Below are 24,872 nucleotides of genomic sequence, written 5' to 3'. Positions count from 1 at the left end.
CATATAATCTCTCTAGTTAAACTAAAAGATGTTGCAAACCAAATATTTCTGCAATTATTCTCCCTCCTCAGGTGAAATGCTAAAAAAAAAAAAAAGGTTAAATTAGTCTTCCTTGTTTTGTTTTCTAGAAGTTTGAATTGTACCACAAACTGTTAGCAAGTTATTTTTAATTGGGGTGGGGGACTGAACCATTCTCCTCACTAAGGGCTAGATCCTAAGGTCCCAGTGATGTCTGATGAGTCAATGAAAGAAAATAATTGTGGTGTAAAGTAGTTAAATCCTGGGTGGGGGAAAGGAGTTGTTATCCTCCAGGATACTGGCCATTTTACTAAGCATTAGACCTGGCATGGGGTCAAGCTCACCTGATTTCAGACTGGTGTTTTCCATTATATATGGAAATACTCCACTGAAGTGTCACTGTATGACAGCCATTGTCTTGTCTAGGTGGGGACTGGGCTCCCAACAAGTTCTGTGCATTTTCCATGCTTATACTGCTGGTTTTGCCACATAGCTCTGCTGGCTCATGCCTTGCAGGAAGCTCTCTTGATTTCCTGCCAGGCCCTGCCTTTTCCATAACTGCTTGACTGGGGCAGAAGTCACCATCTGCACTCACAGCAATGAAATGGGGAAGCTGCAGGAGAGGTTGGAAGTTAAAATACCCACTCCTTTCCTTGTGTGTATCTAAGAATTCAGCAAATAATTACTCAAAGAGCAATGACTAATTTACACCTGGGATTGTTTAGAAAGATGCACATGCTGATATACAGAACAGGCACAATATGCATCTGTGTAAGCAAGAAATGCATGTGCAAACATGTGGCCACCTGATCCTCTGCAGCCAAAGTAGAAGCCTGGCGAGAGAAGAAGGAAATGTTCCAGCATGACGTTGTGGGAGGCACTGCTCACAGTTCAGCAAAATCCCTGTTTGATGGCATAATGGCCTTGACTCATCTTTTACCTGCTGCTGGGAGATCTCCAGCGAGATCTTATCGCTGCTGGCAGAGGAATGCAGGCCGGGAGTTTTGTGCAACCAGCAGCCCACTCGTCGGCTTGGGGAGCGTGTTGTGACGAGCAGCACTCCCTGCAGAGTCACCAGGAATAGGACAGGGCCAGATTTGAGTCCTGCTGAGGAGACTAGGAAACCTTCCCTCTGGTTTTCAGAGAAATTGATGTGCCCTTTTGACCCTGATCAACAAAAACAGTCTTGGCTGGTGTGTGTCGTTGTGAAGTCTGTAACAGGGACGTAGGCCAAAGCCCGCAAATTTTCTAAGTTGTTACACAGAAAAACTCCCTCTTGCTAAAAAGATTAAAGATAGTTTGCCTCCTAGTAGATAAGTGAAAAATAAGATGGTTTTCTTTTGTTATGTTCTCCTCCTGACAAACTCCACTGAGGGAACACAGACATAAAACAAGGTTTACAGTGGAATACCAACCATGGATAAACCAAACTTCAGGATCTGCATGACTGTATTCATCTCAGCTATAGCTGTGGTTTTCTGGCTTCTTCTTTAATGAAGAAGTGTGATAAAAATAAACCAAATCTACATTCCTTGTGCATGCATATCTCCATGGATTTCACAGCAGGAATTTGGCCCTCTGTGTGTATATATACTATTAAGTTACAATTCCATTAGCAAATTAAATAACCACGTATTAAAAGGAAGGCAAGAGTTAGGGACTGGTTTTCTTCTGTAAATTTGCCAACTCTCTCTGGCAAAGTGAATGTTCTGACACAAGTCAGACTGGATCAACAGACACATCAGTTAATAGAAAAAAGACCATGCAGAGTCTACAGAAAAGCACTTTGAAGAGGTCAAATACTTCAAGCTTGGACACTGGCTGGGAAAGGAGACTAAGATGGAGAAAGTAAGTCAGGAATGTGAATTAAAGCTAGTTGAAGTGGTTATTAGGGGCATCTAGCCCACAAACCCTGAGAAATTTAATCTCCATCTGGTTTCAGTGATCATCACATTCATTATAATATGATTATTTTTTAAGGTATGGTGCATTTGAAATTGTTTTGGTCACCTGCAACACTTAATAAATGTGGGAATGAAGCACCAGTAACAAAAGCAATGACACCTCTTTTACCTTAAAAATACCACCCCCACTTCAAATCTACCTCATGCAGCATTTCACAGACAATGCTAGTTGTAGTGTGCAGGGGTTAACTGTATAGGGCTCATTCATTCCTGTTCAAAGTACAGGTGTGACTACAGCTGAGGATGTGTCAAAAAGAAATGAGAAAATTATCTCAGGGCAATTACTGAAGAAATTCTCTGGGAAATTACTGAAGAAATGGTGGAGTAATGTTACATCTGTGCAATGAAAATAACTGCACAGATCACAGAGGATGTAAAAAAGGAAAAAAAGAAGACTTTATGAGTGGGCAGCCATTACCTGTCTGCACAGAACATGGCTAGGCCAACGTTTAATAATAAGAAAAAAAAAGGGAAAATATTTAGGCTATGCTAGTAGACAGTATTAATTTAATTGATTAATTGAATGCATTTATCATTTCCTCTTGTCATTACAATGCAATCTTTGTTGTAAATCTTGGGTTTATGTTATCACTGATCATCCACTAACCTTGCCAGCATGAGTGATGGACTCTTAGTAGAATTGATGGATGCCAGTGCCCTTCTGGGATTGAGCCCTGTCTTTGCTCCTTCTCTCAGCAATAGACACTCATTGCATACTGAAGACACTGGATAGTAAACACTTTAAAATTAATGAATTTGAGGAGGTGGAATACTTAATTTGTATTGATTGTGCAAATGCCACTGCTTTTCTCTTCAACACCCTTTTCCAGAGGGGGCTGTAAAGCCAATTCATCACTGAATGAGTACATATCAGTTAGAATCAACAGCAAAGGAACTGCAAAAATTATTTAGGATTTCTCCTCCTACTTTTGATATAGCTCAAACCTACCTAAATAAGTAGTGACTGAGAATCATCAACACACAAAGGACATTTTTCTCCTCAGCCTATATTTTCAACCTGATCCCTGACAGGGAGAAACTTGATGTCATGTGATTTAAAATTCACTGTTTGGAGCATGTGTAGGCCTAATCTTTTGAGCAACAGACCCTAGAAATCCAGTTGTCATCTGCAAAAGTCAGTAATGTTACAATATGACACATAATGAATTAAAACCTAGAAGAAATGTCCCATTCTTAGAGAAGGAAATGGAATTTAGCTTTTAGTTTGACTTTAAATTGCATGTTCATAAAAAACCCAGCAGTGTTTGGGTTGCATGCTCTGAAAGTCACAGAAAATTAAAAGAAAAAAAAAACCCCTTTATATATTTCCCTGCACAGCCACACCTGGTCCTTTTAAGTTTTACTGTGGAGACTTATGAACAGTGAAGATGATGATGTAATTTACTCTTGGCCATAATAAACCTTAGACTCCAATGCTATGATCTCACATTTTTCATTAATATTAGAAAGAAAAAAACCGACCATCAATCACCATCTGTACATGTGAATATTTAGAACTCTACATTAGCAAAATCATATCAGGCTTCTTTTAAGCCAAGTAGCTGTGTGCCTAACTGATCTCATTTTCATTTTTATCAGTTTTACCTTTGTGTAACATTGGCTTCAGCAGACACTTGTCTTTACGCTGCAGTCACAAAGGGCAGAATCATACGTATATGAGTTCAAACCAACAAAGATGAAAAAATTACAAAGGTTTTTGACAGCTGTATTATAAGAAAAATGATCAGATACAGATGACAGCAGAGCATTTCTAGCCAAGAGAGAGTTTTAAGACAAGTTAAGCAATCAATCATCTACATCACTCACTATTCAGCAAGTCGACATTCAACATCTGAATCAGTCATTACAGAGTAAAGAGAATTAGTAAAGTCTCTTACAAAATGCAAATAAGTGAACTGGAGGACAATAGAGTCAAATTCTAGAACTTGGCAGGAAGCCATAAGAATTATTTTGACAAGACTGCTTGAGGTAATTTGATTGTTACATTTAAAGGAAAAATAATTTTTAAAAAGTGAGCTTCAGTCTTGAGTGGTACAATTTGTGATATAAATGTATAGTTATATTTAGTGAGAAAAAGTGTAGAATAAGGAACAAAATATGGTGTCTGCTCTGATGCTTTGCTACACTGCTACATGAATTAACTATTTTTGGTGGTAGTGAGAGCTTTTCCAAATAAATACAAAGCATATTAAAGCTAAAAGCTATCTTAAATGGTATGCAACTAACAGTGTTTGTCTTCCTTGAGAATGTTGCCTACTAATGTTTTTGCAGAGTTTCAACCTGCTTCAAAATCCACCTGGTATAAGGGAACATCAAAAATAGATTTAACATCTGCAGAGCTACAAAGCTGCAGGTGTGAAATTCTGTAAAATCATAAGTATCACTATTACCTAGGTCCAAAAAATCCCCACCTAACATCTTCCTTGTTCATATAAAAGAATGAGTTAAAAAGGAGGAAATGAGTTGAAAATTAGGCAGAAACTTTTAACAGCAGTTTCTCCTTGATTTCAGTCAGTATATGGGATTACTCACTTGTCAGTTGGAAGAATTGGGGAAAATGGGAGTGATCTTACTGAAAAGCCATAGGAGGTAGGTGCACTGTTAGGTGAATCCTGGACATGCAGGCATTTGGCATATGGTCTCAGAGGAGTTACATACATCCTTGCCTTTCACATGTGGCAGAATTGATGCAGACATTACATACCTGAAACTCAAGCCATGCCCTCTGGCCATCAGCCCTTGGGATGCTGATGTATTCACTCCTTTCTCATCTGTCTTTATGGCTCCATCAATGGAGCTGCTCCTGCTCCTAAAGCTGGGTGTTTGCCTTCTTCATTCACAAGCTCAGGGCTAGAACCATGTAGGATTTGTGATCACCAGGAATCTTTCTTATTGATGACTTACTAGTGGAGACATGCCTTAAAATGATAGAGATGGTTTGGTTTTGGTCCCAATATGAATATAGATAGGCATAAAGAAAGTGATTTCTCATTAATATTTATACTATTATGGTCCATAACTTAAGGTAAAAGCATTTTTCAGAAAAATGCATATGACTTTGTTAGTGTTTGAATAGCTAAGATGATTCCGTGGATCCTTGTGCTTAAAAAAATGCTGTCTATGGCAAATGCAAATCTCTGTGAGGAATATCAGAACTAGAAAATTACTCTTGAGTTTAAAGAGAAGCAAGGGTACTTTCTCTAGTTAAATTCTTTTTCCAAGCAAGGGAACAACATGCTACTTGTGTGAGAAAGCTCACGAGATAATACATTTAAAAAAAGATGCTACATGTTATTTTATCTCATCAGTTAGCCATTCTTATCACTTTTCTCATAACTTACAGATCTTTATAAAATGTTTTTTTCTGCTGGAAATAGTTTTTGTGTTTAGATGTGGTTATCAGTCAGTTATCCCCAAGTTTATCCTTGTAAATCTCATTGATTGAACTAAATTGAACTTTGTCCAACAGTTGATGAGCTACATGGATAGAATTTTACCACCTAAATGCTCATGCAGGTTTTTAATTGATTTCACTGTTGTTTCAACCTCTTTGTAGAGCTGAATCTCACAAGCAGTTTGGGTGCTTGAAATAAAAACACATTCAGGGGCCCAGATAAATAATGTTTTCACTTGTTTCTACACCATGAGCACAAATTCCTAAAATTATATCTGTACAAGTCAAAATAAAAGTTTCTATGTTCTTTGACCATATTAACAACAGAAGTATTAACCTTTATCTTACAGAAATGTTGGAATCCAATAATGTAATCAATTTCAATGGACTAGCTAATAGCTCCAGTTACCACACTTTCCTCTTGGACGAAGAACGCGGCCGGCTGTACGTTGGAGCAAAGGATCACATATTTTCTTTCAACCTGGTTAACATCAAGGAATATCAAAAGGTACATTCATTCATGTTCTGTACAATGTAAATATGTGCTTTGAATGTTAAAAACTTGTTATTGCTCAGCCTATGTTGTGCACTGTTGGAATTATATAGGAAGTGTTTGGATGCCAGGAGTACTGTTACGACAAAAATATTTGCTGACTCTATGAAAAGAAATTTATAGTGAGCCTGTGACCTTTGACTATATAATCTACAATATTTTTTTTAATAAGACTACAAAAAAAGAAGTCAATGATAAGTGAATAATCCAGCTATTTCCCAAACATGGCAACTGCTAAAAAAGCCAAGCATCTGTTATGACAGCTTAAACAGAAAGACCATACTGCTCTGTATTTGTCTGCAGATAAAAGAATCTTTTTGGGAGTCCAAGTGTTGATTTTTCTTCCTTAACTCAGCACTTGTAGGCACTCTGCTCTGCTGCTTTTGAAACAAAACAGTTCCAGTATTAATAAAAGAATAACAAGTCCATAAAATATTGCCATTCTTGATGGAGATTGTAATTTCCCAGTGAAAGTTGGTGACTAATTAAAAGCTGACAAGCAGTTTAGTGTCATTCTTCTGCTGGAATCCAAATAAATAATTAAGTTTTCCTTTTCTTTAGTAAGACAAAATGTCAAGAAGGTAAACAATGGGATGGAGGTTTTATTTGGTATATTAAGTATTTCGATGGCACATTTTAAAATCCAGAGAGTACCCTTTTATGAGAGATATATTGCTTCAATACCCAGGGATTATTTTTTTTTCTTAGTGTTCCTGACCTTTTGGCCGTTTGACTATTAGCTTCCTAAGATGATAGCAATAAATACCTTGTGTTTTCTGTTCAGAGGGAAGACAGGCTATTCATTTGTATTCTCTAAGGATAAGAGGATAAAAGGAAAACTGAGTATTTTCTTTTCTATTCTCTTTAGAGCAGCTATAAAGGAAACTAGCTATTTATTTGAATTCTCTGAGGGGTCAATAGCTTAATGTGCAAAACATCTGGAATAATTAAAGGAAAGAAGGTGTTTCCATTGCAGAAAAGAGCTCTGTAGAATGGGAGTGATTGTATTTTATGTACTTACATATTCAGATACTTTTAGAACACTGTTTGACTTTGTATACAAATATTAAGAGATTAAATAAAGAACTGCTGTCAGTAACATGGAATTGTATGTTAGCAACAGACTTAGAGAATTTAGAGTAGATTTAAGAACAGGCAAAAGTCTTTAAGAGTTTGGGGATCTGTTTATTATAGAGAGGAGAGTCGTGTAAGACACTTCAATCAAAATTACAAAGCAGCCAGTGGTACACTTGAGCTCAAACTTCATCAGTTATTGCTTCTGCCACCTAAGAAAACTCCTCAGGTTTCTGTCTAAATGCTGATGGCAACATCAAAACTCAAAAAGCCAAATTTTTCAATGTACTAAAACCAGTTTGACTTAGCTGTCTTTTAAATCAAATTAGAGGAAAAGATTTTACTGTGAGACTAAGGAGAAAGAACATCTGTCTTGAAATACACTGGTTTGAAAAATACTCAGATTTTTGCCCAAAACTTGAACTAAACTTGAACTGGTCCTTTTGGGATATCTGAGAAGTTTGGTTAATGTTTTTCAACCTAGTAAATTTAAATTTTCACATATCTGCACATTTTAAGCTGAGAATAGCAACAGGAAGTAGTGGGAATCCTCTGAGAGAGAATGTGCTCATAAAATTTTCAGCCTTATTTTATAGACTTATGGTGTTTGATTGCTGTTTGGATTCCATTAAGAAAATTTTGAATTTAAAAAATGTTGCAAACTATATTTCCAAATATCATCTGCAACATCTCCTTTGACCTCTTCAGTCACTAACATTCCATCTTTTTTTTTAATATTTTGCCTTTTGCTCTCTATTAACAAGCTATATTGAACACCAAGACTGTAATCCAGACTTAAGGCCATTCATATTGCATTATCTGAGGCTCCCAAATGAATAGCCTGGCATTTTATGGGAAGATCATGTTTTATTCTATATGTAATTCCTAAAAGCTTTTCAAAGAAACATGAATAATTGACTGTGAGGGTCTCTGGATTTTCTCTGTATGAGGTGAGATCCATTTTCTGCTAAGCAAACACTACAGAAAACCTAGATTTAGGATTAGTTGCTTTAGGGTGGCTCTATAGAAACAGCATAAACATTTCTATTTTGATGGTGCAATATTTGTCAAATACCATGACTAGTTTTTTATTATTTAATTAACTGAACCAGCAAAAGAGTGAACTATTAGATACACTCTAATAGAAGAGGCAAACACTTTATTTCTGATGCTGGGACTCTAATGTGGGATTGCATTTAAATTTGGTGAGATTTAAAAGATTAAAAGAACACTCAGTCAATGGAGAGTCAACTCTCTTATCATTAGGACTGGAGATTCACAGCTGAGATTCACAATGCAGACTTCAAGATTGTTTTTACCATGACACGTATTGTTGCTGGTTTTGCTCCCAATATTTCATTCCTTTGTTGTCAAATTTAAAGAAAAAAAGGAAATAAGGAAAAGAATGGGGGGAGAGGTAAATTGGGTAAAGGGACTCTGTAAGCATTTGGCCTCCAATTTGTGAATGCTGAAGCATGAAATAACACAATGTGATTTTTGTTTTGTGTCTTTAGATTGTTTGGCCTGTATCACATTCCCGAAGGGATGAGTGCAAGTGGGCTGGAAAAGATATTGTGGTAAGTACAAATCTTTTTTAGAGTTTTTTTTCCTTTTATAAAACATTGTAAATATTTTATCATGTCCTACTGTGTTAATTCTTAAAGTATTTTTCCTTCTCTGTAAGGTCACACATCTGATCATAACTTCACTCTTGAGTTTTCTCAGTCCTCTTATATAGAAGGGTTTTTAAGAAGTGTTATTATATTAATTACCAAGTGTTTCAATTTATACATGGAAATCATACAGATAAAATAAAATTTATATACCAAGGAATAAAAAAATCAGTAGGAAAGAAGAAATATCAGAATGAGAAATGTCAGCCCTTGCATACTCATCTCCTGATGAGAAGGTACATAATGTTTTGACCCATTTTTGCCCTGCTCCAGGTCCCAGTTCTCAAGGGAGTTCCAAGGAATGCTTTCTCTTTGTAGCATCTCTCTGGAGCCAGTGGGTTCCCCAGAGCCCTTTCCTGCATGGAGTTCATGGCAATATTGAGGTCAAGGTGGTGTAAACGTTCTGCATCAGTTTTAGTGCCTCAGGAAAGTCAGGAAAGACACTGCTACACCAGGCGTCATTTTCTGAACATTTCCCCTCATTCCTGTGTACATCCTATTCCCTGTATTTATGAGGTAAGAGAGACATAGCCAGCAGCCCCCAAATAGCAATCATTCCACACTGACAGTAGCTGTCTTCTTTATAGAACAGTGTGGGAAATAGGGCTGAAGAAAAGGGGGAAAATCAGATAAAAAATACATGCATGCAATAAGCCAAACAAATACTTGCATAGAAAAGCCAAGTGGGAAATCATCGTGGTTGCCAAGGTAGAAGTGAGAGTGGAACTTGGCCCCGTGTGTATATGCTATTGGCCTGATTTTCAGAGATGATTCTGTAAAATATTCATAATGCCAACCATATGCCTCTGGAGAGCTCCATTTGAATAATTTCCTGGGTCATAATAAAAATAGTCTCATCAGTCTTTACCTAGGCCATAGAGGACAGTTGTCTTCAGAAAATGCCATCTGGGAGCAGTAGAGGTAGATTGGGTAAAAAGTAAGAAATATGGGCTAAGCTAAATGTGTGATGGGACAGCTGAAATGCCAGATACCCAGGCTATCTCATTATAGAGAAATAATGCATTTAAAGTAATCCATGCTCATGTCCACAAATGATTTCCAGCAGTACTTTGCAAGGTGAAGCCTAGAATAGCTAATATTCAAGGTTAAGAAAAGGGGGTAGTGTTAAATATATGAGCAAACTAACTAACCTTCCTGCTTCATCTCATGTGAAGTATTATGAAATTGCATTAAGTAGATTTTTTGTCATGACTGGAGTAAAAACCTAGAAAACTAATAAAAGATTCAGTAACTAGCATGAAGGCATATTCTTAGTTTTTTTAATAATTATTTTTAGAAACTCACCATAGTAAGAAAGAGTATGTTTTATACATTTGACTAAGCATATTCTAATTCAGTTTAGTTGTTTAAAATTGTAGAGACACATCTGGAGTAAGCTGACTGTGGTGAGCTTGAGAGGACTCCTCATACTCTAACTTTTATTCACCTTGGTTCTTAGCTTCCTGTGATACAAGGACAGCTGCACCTGCTGATCATGAGTAGGTGAAGCCCACACCACTGTGCAGTGCAGTGTGTGATCCTGGCAGTCGATCCTGTAAGGTTAGATCCTGTAAGGTTGTTTGGGGTGGTTTTGCTTTTTTGGGGGGAGTGTTGTTTTTTGTTTTTTTGTAATTTTAGGGCTCTCTACAGTAGTAGGTGAGAAATAAAAAAAATATTTAGGATGCTATAAAGAGGGAATACATATCTTGATGTGATCAGAACATTGTCTTTAAATATTTACAGCTACCATGCCAAAAACCAGTGCATTACAAGTAACATATTTAATGCAACTTCTTTAGCTCTAAGTACAGATAATTTAAAAAAATCTTACTTTTCCTCTCTTATTTATTTCTTAAAGCCATTGTCAGTACCTTGGGAGTGTGAAATATAAAGGCCATAAAAATAACTCAACAAACTCTGATTAGAGGGAACAGGAGAAAAAGAGGACAAATAAAGCGACTTATAAACCAGGCTCGATATAATACTGCTTTCAGCATGTACCACTTCTAAGATATTATATACTCCTCACTTGTGGTGGTTCAAAACTTTCTACATGACAGCCTATACTTCTGCATTGAGGTCTATTTTTTTAAAAAAAACCTCTCCTTTTAATTATTGATCTCCAGGGTAAGTCAGTGCTGAAAATGCAGCCCCCACTAATGGGCCAGGTGCGCTGCAGCAGCTGCAGCACAAGCACAGCCCCGGCCCTGCCCCACTGCTGACCTCAGCAATGACCTCTGAGATTTCCCCTCATCATTAGAAGAGGTAATTCAGCGTTGTTTTTGCTCCTTCAGAGGGATTCCTGGTCCTGATGCTGTCAGTCATGCCCGTGTCAGCACAGCAGGTTCTGGCTCAGGATGGTCCACGCGGGATTTGAGGGGAGCAGCCAACGGGGCCCATTCCTGCTCTCCTGCTGCCCCTCTGTTGCTTAAACAGCCATTTTAATTTCTGTTTTTAAAGGGCTTAGAATATGTCAATTACTTAATCTTTACTCACTGTTTAGGTAGATAAAACTTTTAAAGTGTGCTTTGGATTTTTTTCCGAATGAGTAAGTTGAGAAGAGTTGCTGAAAAACTCCCCCCCCTGAGCTATGCAATACTTATTAAAGCAGGACTTCTCTGAAAAAGGTTAACTGCTAAAATATAGATTTTTTTTCCAATAAAATCGTAATTACTGACCCGTGTAACTACTTAGTATTACAATATATTTCCATTTCCTCAGTATAGAGTATCACAAGCACCAAAGTAACATTGTTCATGAAAAATTAAAGGCTATAAATAATAAATAGGATATTTGCTTACGTAATTCAACTAAATGAGTAATTCTGTGAGGATTTCTTTCTATTCTGGACTTCAGTGTCTTATTTGATCTATTCTGGTTTCTGTTAGTCCTGTGAATATTTCTCATGGTTCCTGGCCAGACCTTGGCAATGATCAAAGAAGACAAAATCTCTACAGAATAATTCTCAGCTTTTATACTAAACTTACAGAACAGTCATGCTGCTAGTAATATTCCTCACTGGTGAGCCTCAATATTTCATTTAAAAATACAACAGTCACCTACAAATACACATGGCAACCTCTGCATTAAATGTGGCATAAATAATGGGTAACTAACAGAAAAAGAAAAAAAAAAAAAAAGTGGCTACAATTCTATTTTGACATTCCTGAGATAGGATAAACCAGCAAAGCAGAGCTTGGTGGTTTACAAAAGTTATCAGAAACACTAGTTAGTTTTGTAGGTAGGAATACAGCAAGGAAAAGTTCCTGACTGGAAACCTCATTTAGTCCTCAAACTGTTAATTTGTCATTGCTTTGAAAGTTTTGGCTGCTTTGGCTGTTTAGTCAATAAATCTCTGCATTAGATTTGCACTGTAGCAGTAGTTCACAAATTACACAATTAATCAGAGTAATTCCTATTAAAGGGTACAATAGGTTTCTATTACCTGAAAGCTTAAAAAATGTGTTTCTGAAGGGCACCTCAGGATGTTACTTTCAAGTGCAATTTGACTATCCAATTTATATAGCCGCTTTTAAAGATTCCAGGTCAAATTAAATTGTTGAAACCGTCCCTTCTGGCCTTGACATGCATAAATGTATAAAATTTCAGCAGGTGCTTTAACAAAGTCACATAGGACAAGCTGCACAATGACAGACACACACTTTGCACACTGTGAGGTATCAGCTTCTCCCTGGATGTTTCAGGTGAGAAATACACATTGATGTACACACAATTACAAAGAGTGCCAAGAACTTTTCCTTGGTACCAGCAAGTTTCTCCATCTGCTCTGTCACATTCACAGAGAGTTACTCCATCCTGGTCCAGAAAGAGTTACACTTCTGTGTGCACAGCTGAAGTATACCAGCACATTTGCATGTGGGTAAGCACTGACTGGATTATAATAATAAAAGGAGATAGGCATCTACCTGGGCTGTTTAATTGGAATTAAATTTTACCTAGTTATTATCTCTCACCTGATTCCAACTGTGCTTAACTTTTTTATACTTAATAGTTCTCTTGACAGCAATTTGGAATCACTTTAGATCAGAATCCTATTTCCAGTGACAGAGCAGTAAGGCTCTTTACACATATTTTATGACATAGCCATATTCTGTGCATGCTTCTTTGCATTAAAGTGTAGCTAGCACTTATAATTCAATGTATTGTTCATGCAAATACAATCACATGACTGTGATTGTTCTCATCACATCTCATTTGTTACAGTAATATTTAAAGCCAAAATGCTCATATGTGATCTTATTTTATGGTTTCTTTAAAGTTTTCCATCCCTTTCCTAAAATATAGGAAGATCAATCCTCTGATTGATCTTTAGGTTTATGGATCCATCAGCATGCAATGATTTTATTTGGAAAGAAAAAAACGCAAAAGAACCCAGAAAGTAAAAAGTGACTCAACAAGTGTCCCTCAGCCATATCTGGTGATATTTTGGAAAAAACATAGTTGGCTATAATTGAACATGAGTCCCTTTAACTCATTTTATTACTGTTGTTGCCTTAGGGAAAATAGAAGAACATAAAGGCAGAAAGTAAAAGTAATTCTTTTCATCTGTTATTATAAACAAAGATCTGAAGAGGGAGTCTGAAAATTAAATATACAGTGCTGGCTGGATCTAGAAAGCATGTTTCTAAATTCATCTGACAGGCACAGTTTTTCCAGTCAAATTACCTCTGGCCCTTTGGGTGTGCCAAAGAGAAGTTCATTCCTTTCTGTCAGGGTTCTTCCTTTGGAGGACATCTACAGCCAAATTTCCAGGTTTCCTCCACCTTCATTGCCATCCCTTTTTCCTTTCTGGCTTCCTGTCTCCAGCACAGCAGGAAAATTCTTTACCAAAGCCCAAAGACCCAGGATGCCCTTCCAGCCTGGGGAAGAGAGAAAGGTGAATGTCCCCTGGGAAGAGGAGGGGAAATGAGTAAAAATCCTAAACAACAGGTCTCAAATGAGTTTGGGGACAGAATTTATTCTCAGTACAACATGCTACAAGAAGAAAAGTGTTTTTTGTGACATGTGGAAGATAAATATGCTGGATCATATTCTTTCTTACTCTCAACTCTTCCAGTTAGGATGCTGGGTTTTTCAGCTTGAGGGCTGCTCATCGCTTCTTCTTGGTTCTCTAATGTGGACACAATTTCCTACCAAATAATTCCTTACCATTTGGGAGAGGAGAGAGTGAGACATTTGTAAGCAGTGCACAGCTGTAATACTGCTGCTTTGGAAAACTGCTGTGCACAGACTACAGACAAAAGAGAAAGATGGGGGGAAAAACCCCTCAAAACCTACAACTACTTCAAGTCAGAGGTGAACTGGGCTTGGTGAAAAAGGAGTTAAAGGCATATGAATATTTCAAAGTCCTGTGGAACTCTCAAAGAGACAAGTACCCCCCAGGAACTTCTGGTTGTGCCAGCTCCAGTTCTTGGATGGACCCCCACAACACAGCAGCATAAAGGCTCATTTATGGCTCATTTCAGATGCTGATCCTGCAGCTTGTGTTCATTAGGCATTTGCATATATTTCTTTCTATGAACTGACCAAGGAAAATCAGTTACTGTAAGGTAATAACTTTTGTCCTTGTACAGAGGAAGAATTAGGTTGGCAGTTGTTCATATTTTCATATTTTACCATTTATGTATCATGGGAAGTCATTTAAGTCTTTCAGTATGGGGAAAAATCGATATAGATCAAGGAGAAAGCTAATTTTCCAATTTTGGGTTCATTTTTCTGTTATAGGTGTGACTATAGAAATTTGCTTCTGAAGGAAATTTAATATTCAGCAGATTTATTTCAGTCTTGCAGAAATGTTTTCTTTGTTGCTTTTGAAATACAAAGTTAGAAGAGTGAATGTAAAGGAGAAATGAAGGAAAAAAATCTTCCCAAAGTTATGGGGTTTAATTTTCTATCAGTATGTGTTCCTCATGAGCCCTCATTTGGCCTTGGCAAAGTCTGAGAATTATTTATGGCTGAGTTTCCAGCTATTGCTGTTTCAAAATGCTGTTGGGTAATTCCATGTTATGATTTACTGCACCCCAAGATGGACAGAGTAGATTTACTCTTCATACATTTCTTTCCAGAAAAACACATTAACTGGATGACTGGTAGAAATTATAGATATGTTTTGTCCCTGTTTTGTTTCAGGGCTTCAGTCTGAAGCTCATCAAGTTAAAGAAAAGGCTTTTCTTTGGTGCCAGTCACTATTTTTTCTTCAATTAGCTTCATGTCTCTTTTCTTTTTCATTATCTATTGTTTCAATAAAAGTTAATTTTAAAATTAAGAATAGATCTGCTCTGAAAAAACATATACTGCAATTCCTCTATACTCAAGGTGTGGTCACTATAGTACTGTTAATTTAGGCCACAACTAATTTTTTTCTGTAGTTCTCTTGCTTACATATATCAAAAATAGGTCTATTAAATTCCTCCCTGCTGCACACAAGTTAAAGTATTGTCTTTTTTTCTTTTGTAGTAACTCAGAGAACTAAAGGGAAAGTTCTTAAAATAACCTAGAAAATAATATGCTATTTTTTCTTCTTTTTTTTTTTTTTTTGTTTTATTTGTTTATTCTTCTTCTGACTGAATGGTGGAATCTCTGTTGTTTTAAATTATCAAATCATCTCATATTCCTTTAGGTAATTCCCTTTGGATTAACATTTTCCAAAAACTTTAGGTTAGTATACATGCATCATAAATATATATGTAGACGGAAAAAAAATCCAACCAACAAAAAGATAACAAAATACCCACCAAAAACATTCAGCAAATTCACATTTCAGCAATTTCACTTGGGTGCCAAGATTTTACTGAGTGGGAATTTTAAACTTCTGTCACTTAAGGTTTCTCTGGTTCAGCATCTCTCTGTGGTGTCAAAGCAGTTTAATATCCCCACAGAAATTTCCAGCTTCCCTCAGTGAGACATGTGTAACCTCCTGGAGTAGCTTACACAGAGTATTTATTTACAGTCACACACGCTGCTAAGAAGCTGCCCCTTGGAGATGCCACAGCCTTTTGCTTCATTTCAACACTTCATGGCTTCACCTTCACTTTCAACACACAGGTTTGGAGTGTGCTTATCTGAGATGGCTGTGAGTGGAAGTCATTAGAGGATATGTCTATACTCTTCTGAAAAAAAAAGAAAAATGAAAATAGAAGCTGACTGATCTGGAGCCTCAGTACCCTACGTGCCTGTAACAGGCTTGGCAACCTGTTTGTCTGAAATACTCCACCCAATTAGCAGGTGTTGATCCAATTCGGAAAGGAGGGGTGTAATCTGATTTCTGCAGGAGACAGGTGATTACTCCACCCAGATGGAAGAGATAGATGGGAGAGAGTCCTTAGATCTAGGCTGTGGTTGCAACTTAAATTGCTGCTGGGCTTGGTGAGACTGCCTGAGCTGAAACCCAACATAAATGTTCATTTCTTTGCTAATAAAGCTGTGCTCACATTGTGGGGCAAGTTTATTCTATAGAACAAAAGAGATTTTTTAAAAGTTATGGTCAGAAAAGAACGGGCTTCTGCTTGACCTCAAAGCTTCCCAATATTTTGATTTATTTCCAAAATATTCTTCTTTTTCTTAAAAAAAATTATTTTGTTCTCACAGTTCATACTGCTGAAAAATACAATGATTCAAAATAAGGGAAGCTTGCTAGAACTTATGGAAAGGTTTCATGTACAACAGTCATTCTGTGCCTGCAAAACCCAAAAACCCACTTATTTGCTGGACTACATCCATAGAAGACTTTGGTTTGTCTTGTTAACTGTGCATTAACCAGATGTAAAAAATATGACATAGTCATTAAAACAGGTATTTTGTGCTGAAGCCTTTTCTTGGCATCCCTCTAGCTGTTCACAGGTCTGGAACATTTATTATATGCATCTTCTGAACAAAAATTTCAGGGCTTGATCCATGCCTTGTAGTTTGAACATACTGAATGCAGAAAAAGTTGTAAAAGTTTTACTTCCAAAGATCACTGGGTCAAATGGTTAGTGCTAATGACAAAGGTTTAGAGGTCTGATGTGTCAAGGGAGGCATCTACAAAGCATAGCTTCTAATGACTGCTTTTAATGGCTTCTGGATTAAGATTGTTTTCAGGATGGACCCTAGGGAATATCCCACCCAGCTCAGCCACATCCATGCTTGGCTTTGCTGGTAAACCCTGGGCCAAATTACCAAATACCAGTGGTGACCCAGATTTCCAGGTGGGAAAGGCAGGGAGACATTTTTTGTTTGCCCTCACTAACACAAAGGCAGAACCAGAGAAGCTTTCCATCTGCTGTGCAAGTGTGCTGACAGTACAACTGTTTGCTAATATGGCTTGCAGTTTTGTGGCTTGAAAGGAATCAGGATATATCTGCCTTTTTTTTTGGCTGGCTCTTTTTAATCATCTGCTTTCTTCACTTCTCTTTTCTTGCCTTGTTGCTTTAATGGTTTAAATTCATGCAGACATCCTGCAACTTGAGTAAATTATACACTTTAAATATTCTCAAGAACTCTTGTCATATCAAAAAAATCAGACACATAACAGGCATAGCTTACTTGGAAAGATAACTGGGAGCACAGTATATATCTGTACGCAGTATACATCTGAACTATGCAACCAAAAATGTCTTATCAGCCCTCATCAGTCTGATGTTTCTCAGGGCATATCTTGTCAGCCAGAGGAAAATTTAGATATGAAACTATCAATGATTCCTGTGTAATGCTGGCAGTGGTTACCATGTCTAAGAGTGGAGTCATTTATGATATTTTCAGAGGAGTCAGATCCCCCAAATCACAATACCATATAAAGTTCTGTAGATCACAGCCCTGCATAAGGGCCACTGAATCCAGGGATCTGTCAGCTTTGAAAAATTAGGTATAATCTTAGTTTGTATTGGATTTGTGTGTGTATGTGCGATGGAATGGACACTGCTTGTGAGGCTTTATGAAATGGGGGATGTAACCAGGCAGAAGTAAGTTAATAGAGAGCCCTTTCTGTAACACAGACCTCAATACTTCAGCTGCTCAACTTGCTTCACTCAGCACTGCAGACCACCTTTTTCAGGGGGTAGGACTATAAAACATTGATCCTGCTAATTGCCAGGAGCAATAATGACAAAAAAGGGGATGTAGATGATGGTATTGATCCCAGCTGCAAAGGGTACAGAGTCACAAATCACAGTTTGCAAATGTTTTCATGCCAGCCTTCCTCCCCCTCTCTAAAATCACGCACCTGCCTATACAGGTTCAGCTGGAGGGTTATCTCATGGAGTGCAGGTGCCAGGCAGGATTTCCCCACCCATCAGGGCCTGCACACAGCTCCCAGTACCTGGGACTTTCCTGTTCCTGCCAGCATTACCACAATAGCTGTGCAACACTGTCGCCAACCAGCTTACTCCAATAAAATAAAATTTTAAAAGACCATTTCCTTTTAACAGGACTCCAATAATTTGCTTTGTTCACTGCTTATTCTGGGTGTGTTTGAGCCAACTGTGCACTTGGACCAGTATTTTTCCAAATGTTACTGTAATAAAAAGAGGGACACAGCAATATTTTTTAAATAATGGTCCTGCATTTTACAAAATCTTGCACCCAAACAAGAGGAGCTGTGAAAGCACACATGAAGCAGAGTGAAGAGGCCTCCTCACCCATATTTACTGACATGTTGAAGTCTTTCCTGGGTCTAGATGAGAATCCATCATCTGTGTACATGGCAATCACACGTATATTTATTGCACTAACACTTTAGAAATATTTTCCTTGAAACAATGCTGCTCCATGCTGAAAAAGATATCTGCCAGTACTGACTGAAGTGATGGCAGTCAGCAGTAGCCCACCAGCAAAAGAGAGAAGTAAAAAAGCTCCCTGATAAGTCCAGAATATCTTTCAGCAGTGTGATAAATTTGAATGACAGCAGTAATATTGGGGATTACTTATTCTCCATGGATGTCCCTGACCTCATCACTTGAAAATTCAACTAATGGGACAGAAAAAGGAAGAAAAAAGTAAACATAATAATTAACCTCATGCATGGGACTTTATATGAAAGCTGTCCATCCATTTTGATTTAAGACAAAACATGTATTTATTTTGCTTGTCCAGCTGTTAGATGATAGTTCTAAATCCTCTTGTCCATCCAGTTCAGACAGAATCTTATAATATTTTAATCACTTGGCTATGTGGGAAGACTGATATAAAGGAAGAATGTATTACTGGGTCTGATGTTTATCTGGATTAAATCAGCAGAAAACTGTTGAAGCTAATGATACTATAAAGGATCATTTAGCCTACTACTTATTGCCCTGCATAATCTGGCCATTTGCATTTGCTGCTGAGAAGCAGTATGGACATTGCTATTAGTTTAAAAAAAATGAAACCACTTTCTTAAAATAAGGAGAAAAATCTGGATATTAGTTAGTCACAGGGACTTGTCTTTCAACTTAAAAAGATGTCATTAAAAGCTCTTTGCTGAATTAGTAATCCAGATCGAAGGATGTAACTTCCAGGCTTCTGGAGAAGAGATAATTACTGGAAACTCATAAAACCCACCTAAATTCTGTTTTAATTTTCATACGCGGAGCAGATGTTTTGACAGATGGATGGACTTTATTTTTGTAACTGTCCGGGAAAAGTCTGCATAACACAGCCTAATCAGTGTTACATATCTCTACTGTTTGTTTTTCAATCTTTCTGCATTTGGCTCTTATTCTTTTGGTTGCAGACATTTTCTTTATAATTTATTTTTTCAGGCTAATCTCTCTCTGCATAAGCCCTTCTATCAACTCGATATATAAATATCAGAAAACTCTTAAAAAATAAATCTGCATGTTTGGTTTGTAAGTCAGATACATTGATCTTCATATAGTGGGTGCCTTTCTGGAAAACCTAATTAACACTTTATCTCCTCCTCAAGACAGGCCCTCTGCCCTTATAGCTGCTATAGAATTTGGAATTAAAATTTTGAGTTCCCATGCCTGTCCAGACACACTGGAACTCTTTGACTTTAATTCACACTCTGAATGTAATTGACAATCTAATAATTTCTTAACTTGTTTAACAAGTAAGACTTTAGCACAGGAGAATTTGCAGCTGAGGTAGTGCTGTGGCTGCATTACCATAGTATGGTGCAATTCTTTTAGCCACTTTCATTTCAATAAATCATCAGTGTGGGACTGAGGATCTGAACCCCACAATTTCCTCAGTCTAGTCTAGAGAAAGTGTAAGAAGGTTTATGGTACCTGAATTCAATCCTTTGTCTCACTTAGGAATGCCCAGTGAATTTCTGGGGCATGTTCTCTCAGGTGCCAAAGGTACCTGTAACTCCCAGAGGTAAGGTAGAATGGCTCCAGTTGGATACCCTGGTGCATTTATGCACCAAACTAAGGAAACCTGTGGGAGCTGCTTGGGCTTTGGTGAAGGTTATGGTCCACATTCCTTCAAAGAAAGAAACAAACTGGGTTGTGCCTGAGGTTTGTGGTGGCTGCTTCAGCTACTGTACATGCTACCATTTCTTTGGCCATCCTTTGGAAGTTGTTGGGAATCATGCCATCACAACTGTTTGCAGACACAGATCCAGCAAATCCAGTCATTTACATGAAAAAGTAGCTGTCTAAAGAAGTTCTTTCTGTCAGAAAAGAGAGGAACACTTTGCAGGCTGTGCTAGAAGGTCTCAGATGCGATTTAGGGATTTAGTTTCTTGGATTTTAAGATAGCAGCACTTCTGTACAAGGCCAAAGGCAGAACCTACAGCTCTTATGGAAACCTTAGAGCATTTATTGAAACATAAATGAAGATTAATCCTCTCCAGGGGTAGGCAGATAAATGAATGGGTATTTTTGAGGACTGCAGGAACTCCCACATGATGTACCTAATTTTCCCTTTGAATATCCACTTCAAATATTCTATGCCATATGCAAGCACTCATGCTTTCTGCTGTATGTATGTATATATAAACTCAACCTTTAGGGCATAAACCAGTGTTTAGCTTCATATAGACAAGAAAGGTTTTCTAGTATTAAGCTACTGACTATAATGAACAAGATTATTAGAAGCAAGAATTTATAATGAGTCACTGTGATGATCCCAGTGCTCTTCTTTAACATTTATTTTCATAACTCATCCAAGTAATACTTTCTTGCCTAAATAGAACTTTTCAAACCTTGCATTAATTTGTATCCACATTATTAGGCTAAAAGTATTTAAACTCCTACAACACCGTGCTCTTGGGTTTGAAAAAAAAAACTTATTTCCACATGGAAAAGAATATTTAAAGTCTGGTTTTCTTTCTTCATCTGTTTTACTTGATGAAGAACAATATCCAAAGGGTATAGATATGTCCAGAATATATTCCCTTTGAACAACATCCCTTTCTTGGGGAAAATAAAAATGGATACAGAAGCACTGGGCGGCTGGACTCACATACAGGCACAGTGTTGAGCTTCCCTGAGAATGTTGAGCTTGAGAATTTTTTCCTCTTAGCTTCTGCCTATGGGTTACCTCCTCTTCCTATGGTGGATGCTTTCTCCTGCCTGCTTATTTTGTGTTTTCTCCTGTCTGCTGTATTTTGTATTTTCTCCTGCCTGCTGTATTTTGTGGGACACTGCGTGCCTTTTGTCGCCTTTGTCTCCCTCGCAGTGCCTTGGACTCTGCAGTCCTGCTGGCACAGACCTCCCCTCCATCAATGCAGAGCTATCCTGGGGGTCTAGCAGGGGGAGACAGTGGTGCCAAGCGGGGCAAGCCCAGCTGGAGACACCCAAGGCATCCCAGGCTCCAGCCAAGGGGCTGGGGAGCTGCTTTGTGCTGGGGTTGATGTAGCCACCTGTGTCGGGACCAGCAGAGCTGCCTGCCAGGCTTCACAGGCAGTGGGGCCTGAATGCCACTGAAGCTGTCCTGTGAGAGCAGGAATGGGGAAACACAATGGGAATGGGAATGGGAATGGGAATGGGAATGGGAATGGGAATGGGAGTCTGTCACCCAAGTCTCATATGGAGGCCAACCCAAACTGCATTCTGTGCACACACACTTTCCCTGATCCCCTCTTTGTCATACCCATGTGCTGAGATTTAGAGTCTCTGCAAGTCATCCAAAGCTATTAAAGTTGGTTTATTACAGGTTTGTGGGAAGCTTTTTTGTCCCAGAGTCACATAAACCAGGAAAACCGAATACTCACCAAAGCAAACTCTTGCTAAGTTCAGAATATCAAAGGAGCAGATATGACATTTCCACACATAATGGTGTACCTGTGCAGCTGTGCTTGAGCACAGTTGGACAAAGGAAGGAGCCTGAGATGGAAATCAATGTGCCTCTTGCTATTGTTCCAGGGAGAATAGCACCGTCTCCCAGGCAGGGCAGAAACTTCACTTTGAACTTCCTGAGTTGACAAGGGCTTAAATCTGAACTGTAACTTTACTTTGATGTCATTTATTGTAGTTTAATACCCCTCTTTATTTATTTTTTTACTACCATGTAAAATATATAAAGAAACCTAATCTGTTAGAGAGGTGTATGAGAATTTACTGAATAGACCTTAATGGTTCCTTTATGCAGCTATAAAACAGAGGGGAGCTACAAGAGCAGTCTGAGCTGGAATAGGAACTTTAAATTTTATATGAATTTATTCGTCATAGTCAAAGGTTTATTGCTGTAGGTATTTACCTTCCCCATTGTTTAACTAGGTTGTGTATTTCTCAGACATCTAAGGTAGAAAACACCCTGTACAAGGAATTAGGATAGCTTGAAGGATGAATAAGCTAAATCTGCTTTTGGAAATGCACTGTAAATTTGAAGTCACTTGACTCATATTTACTCATTTACACTACTATCACTCCTGAATATTGGATGTTCAAACATGGCTATGATAGGGTTAATGCAACTTCTCCCACAAGCTGATCTGGAATAATTCAGTGAAGGTGGTGATAGAACTTTTCTTAATTTCATCTGCAGAAATCAAAGAAGACTGCTGCCCCTAATCTAAGTAGGGTTTTTCCATCCCACCTTTACAGCATTAGCCATCTAATACCTTCTTGCTGTGTGTTACAGATAAGCTGAACAGCCTCAGTGAGGATGGTGTTAACAGCACCAAGGCTGTGTGTTCAGTCCCCCTGTGGGCCATTCACTGAGGAGCTGGACCTGATGATCCCTGTGGGTCCCTTCCAACTCAGAATATTCTGTGATTATGTGATTCTGAGTGCATATACAGTCACAGGTGCTGTGTTGCTGTAAATCAGAGTAATTCCTCTGAAATCAGCACAATTTATTCACACTGGCTCTAGGACCAGCCCATCTACTCACAGCATTTTGTCTGTGGCCACCCGCCTGTAACACTTCATGTTCTTCAGGTAGGTAATTTCAACAGCTTTAGTAAAAAGTAGTAGTGGACCATAAAGACATTTTTAAAATCATGATACATTAAACCTAATGAGGCAAAGCACTGTCCTAGAGAAACAGTGTTGGGTTTATATCAGGCCAGATACAACTCTTAAGTGAGAAATTTCTGATTTATTTAATAATGCACACACATCGTTGCTCAGTTTTAAATTATATGGAGCCAAAGTCAGATGCTCCATCTGAAACACAGAATGGCAGAAGTCAAGACAGGATCTATTTCAATTTTGTTAATGTTACATGAATTTGGGGTATTTGCCCATTTTAGGTATTGAATTTTTAATACACTTTTATGGGTTTTCCATATTTCTTTTACTTAAAACAGCAAAGAATAACAGTATTAATAAAAATATATAAACATTTTTTTTTATGATTTATGCCCAATATTTGCTTAGTACTCTACCATTTGACAGTGGAAAGCAGCCTGTGGATAAACACAAGTATAATAAATGTATACTCATGCTTATACTTGTGTGTGGGAAGAATAAAAATGGTCCAGAAATTCTGTGTGTTTTCATTAAGAAAGGTCAGAATGGAAAGAATTAAGAGTAACATCGATCTCTATTTCTTTCAATTTCCTGTTGGATTACCTTAACTATCTCTATGTTTTCTCTTCCATCTCTGTTGAAAAGATAACAGCACTAACTCAGGGCTGCAGTAAGATCCTGGATGCTTTTCTCTGGGTGCTCTTTTTAATACATTGCCATTATCTGTTATGCAAATATACAATGAAATTGTAAGAGCAATGTCATTCCAGCACAGCCCTTTGTGTGAGGCAGGGAATCAGTGTTTCATCTGTGTAAGTTCATTGCTTCTCCCTGTGCAGGCCTAGGGCATGCCTCAAACTGCACATGGATTTTCCTGGCAGAGCCTTTATTTTGTGTTTGGGAGTACCTGGTTTAATTAGCCAGTGAGTTACAGAGAGGGAGGATGCCAGCCTAGGAGATTTCTGTGGGTGCAGTAGCTCACGTGGTATTTCCATGGGCTCTTGTCTACTTGGAAAGGTATAGAATTGAGCAGTGTATCAAAAATCATCAAATACACAGAGAAAAATATTCCTTATCTTCAACACAGTCATTACTGGAAATACTTAATTTCATTGTTCTCATTTTTCTTCTGTTTCAAGTCCATTTTTTTCAGTTGTGTCAGCAGACCGACTTGAAGGCATTGACATATTTCTTTTCTATATCAGACCAGATTGAAATAAAAATATTAAACAAATAGAAAAATTTGTCATCTTGACTATCCATTTTAATAACATCAGGCATTAATAATGACAGTTTTGTTAACAGGTAACAGATAATGTTTGTACTAGGGACTTTTAGTGATGCTATTCAGCTTTTATTTGCTGAGAACTAAAATAACTCATGATAGATAATTTACTTAAGAAGAAAATATAAAGTCCAAATCTTGCAAAGCTTGTATTCTAGTGGTTGTAAATGATAGCATGGAAGTTTAACATATGTATTCATATGTGTAAGACTGGCCCTTAGATACAGGCAGTGGGAGTGAGGCAGCATTCATATGATTGTTAAAAATGCTGTATCAATGACTTGGTTTTCATCAGCTCCTTCCATCTGGCCCATTTTTCTTCTAATTGTTACTTAATTGAATACAAGCAAACAGTTGGTCCATTTTTCTTCATTATTTCATTCTGACACATTTCTATAAATGGGTTTTGTCTTGAAAACACAGCAATAGCATAAATTACAAAGATGAAGCATGTCTGAAACAAAAACTAAGATTTTTTTTCTGTAATCTTTTCTTTGGGGTTGGATGCTTTATTAAATAGCAACCAAAGATAT

The 24,872-nt window shown here is 37.7% G+C and overlaps 1 protein-coding gene across 3 annotated transcripts in view; it reads left to right on the top strand.

The window, feature by feature from the left end:
• Positions 1–24,872, top strand: part of SEMA3A (semaphorin 3A) — a 236,677-nt gene that overhangs the window by 112,652 nt on the left and 99,153 nt on the right. For all 3 annotated transcript variants that reach the window (XM_064702968.1, XM_064702969.1, XM_064702970.1), the window contains 2 exons: positions 5,748–5,905; positions 8,539–8,601. In XM_064702968.1, the coding sequence (XP_064559038.1) occupies positions 5,748–5,905; positions 8,539–8,601 (221 nt within the window). The remainder of the gene's footprint in view (positions 1–5,747; positions 5,906–8,538; positions 8,602–24,872) is intronic.

The sequence above is a fragment of the Zonotrichia leucophrys genome, chromosome 1A (genome assembly GCF_028769735.1).
Source record: "Zonotrichia leucophrys gambelii isolate GWCS_2022_RI chromosome 1A, RI_Zleu_2.0, whole genome shotgun sequence".
NCBI lineage: Eukaryota > Metazoa > Chordata > Aves > Passeriformes > Passerellidae > Zonotrichia > Zonotrichia leucophrys.
The sequence above is the reverse complement of the archived record's forward strand: the minus strand, read 5'-3'. Positions and strand labels throughout refer to the sequence as shown.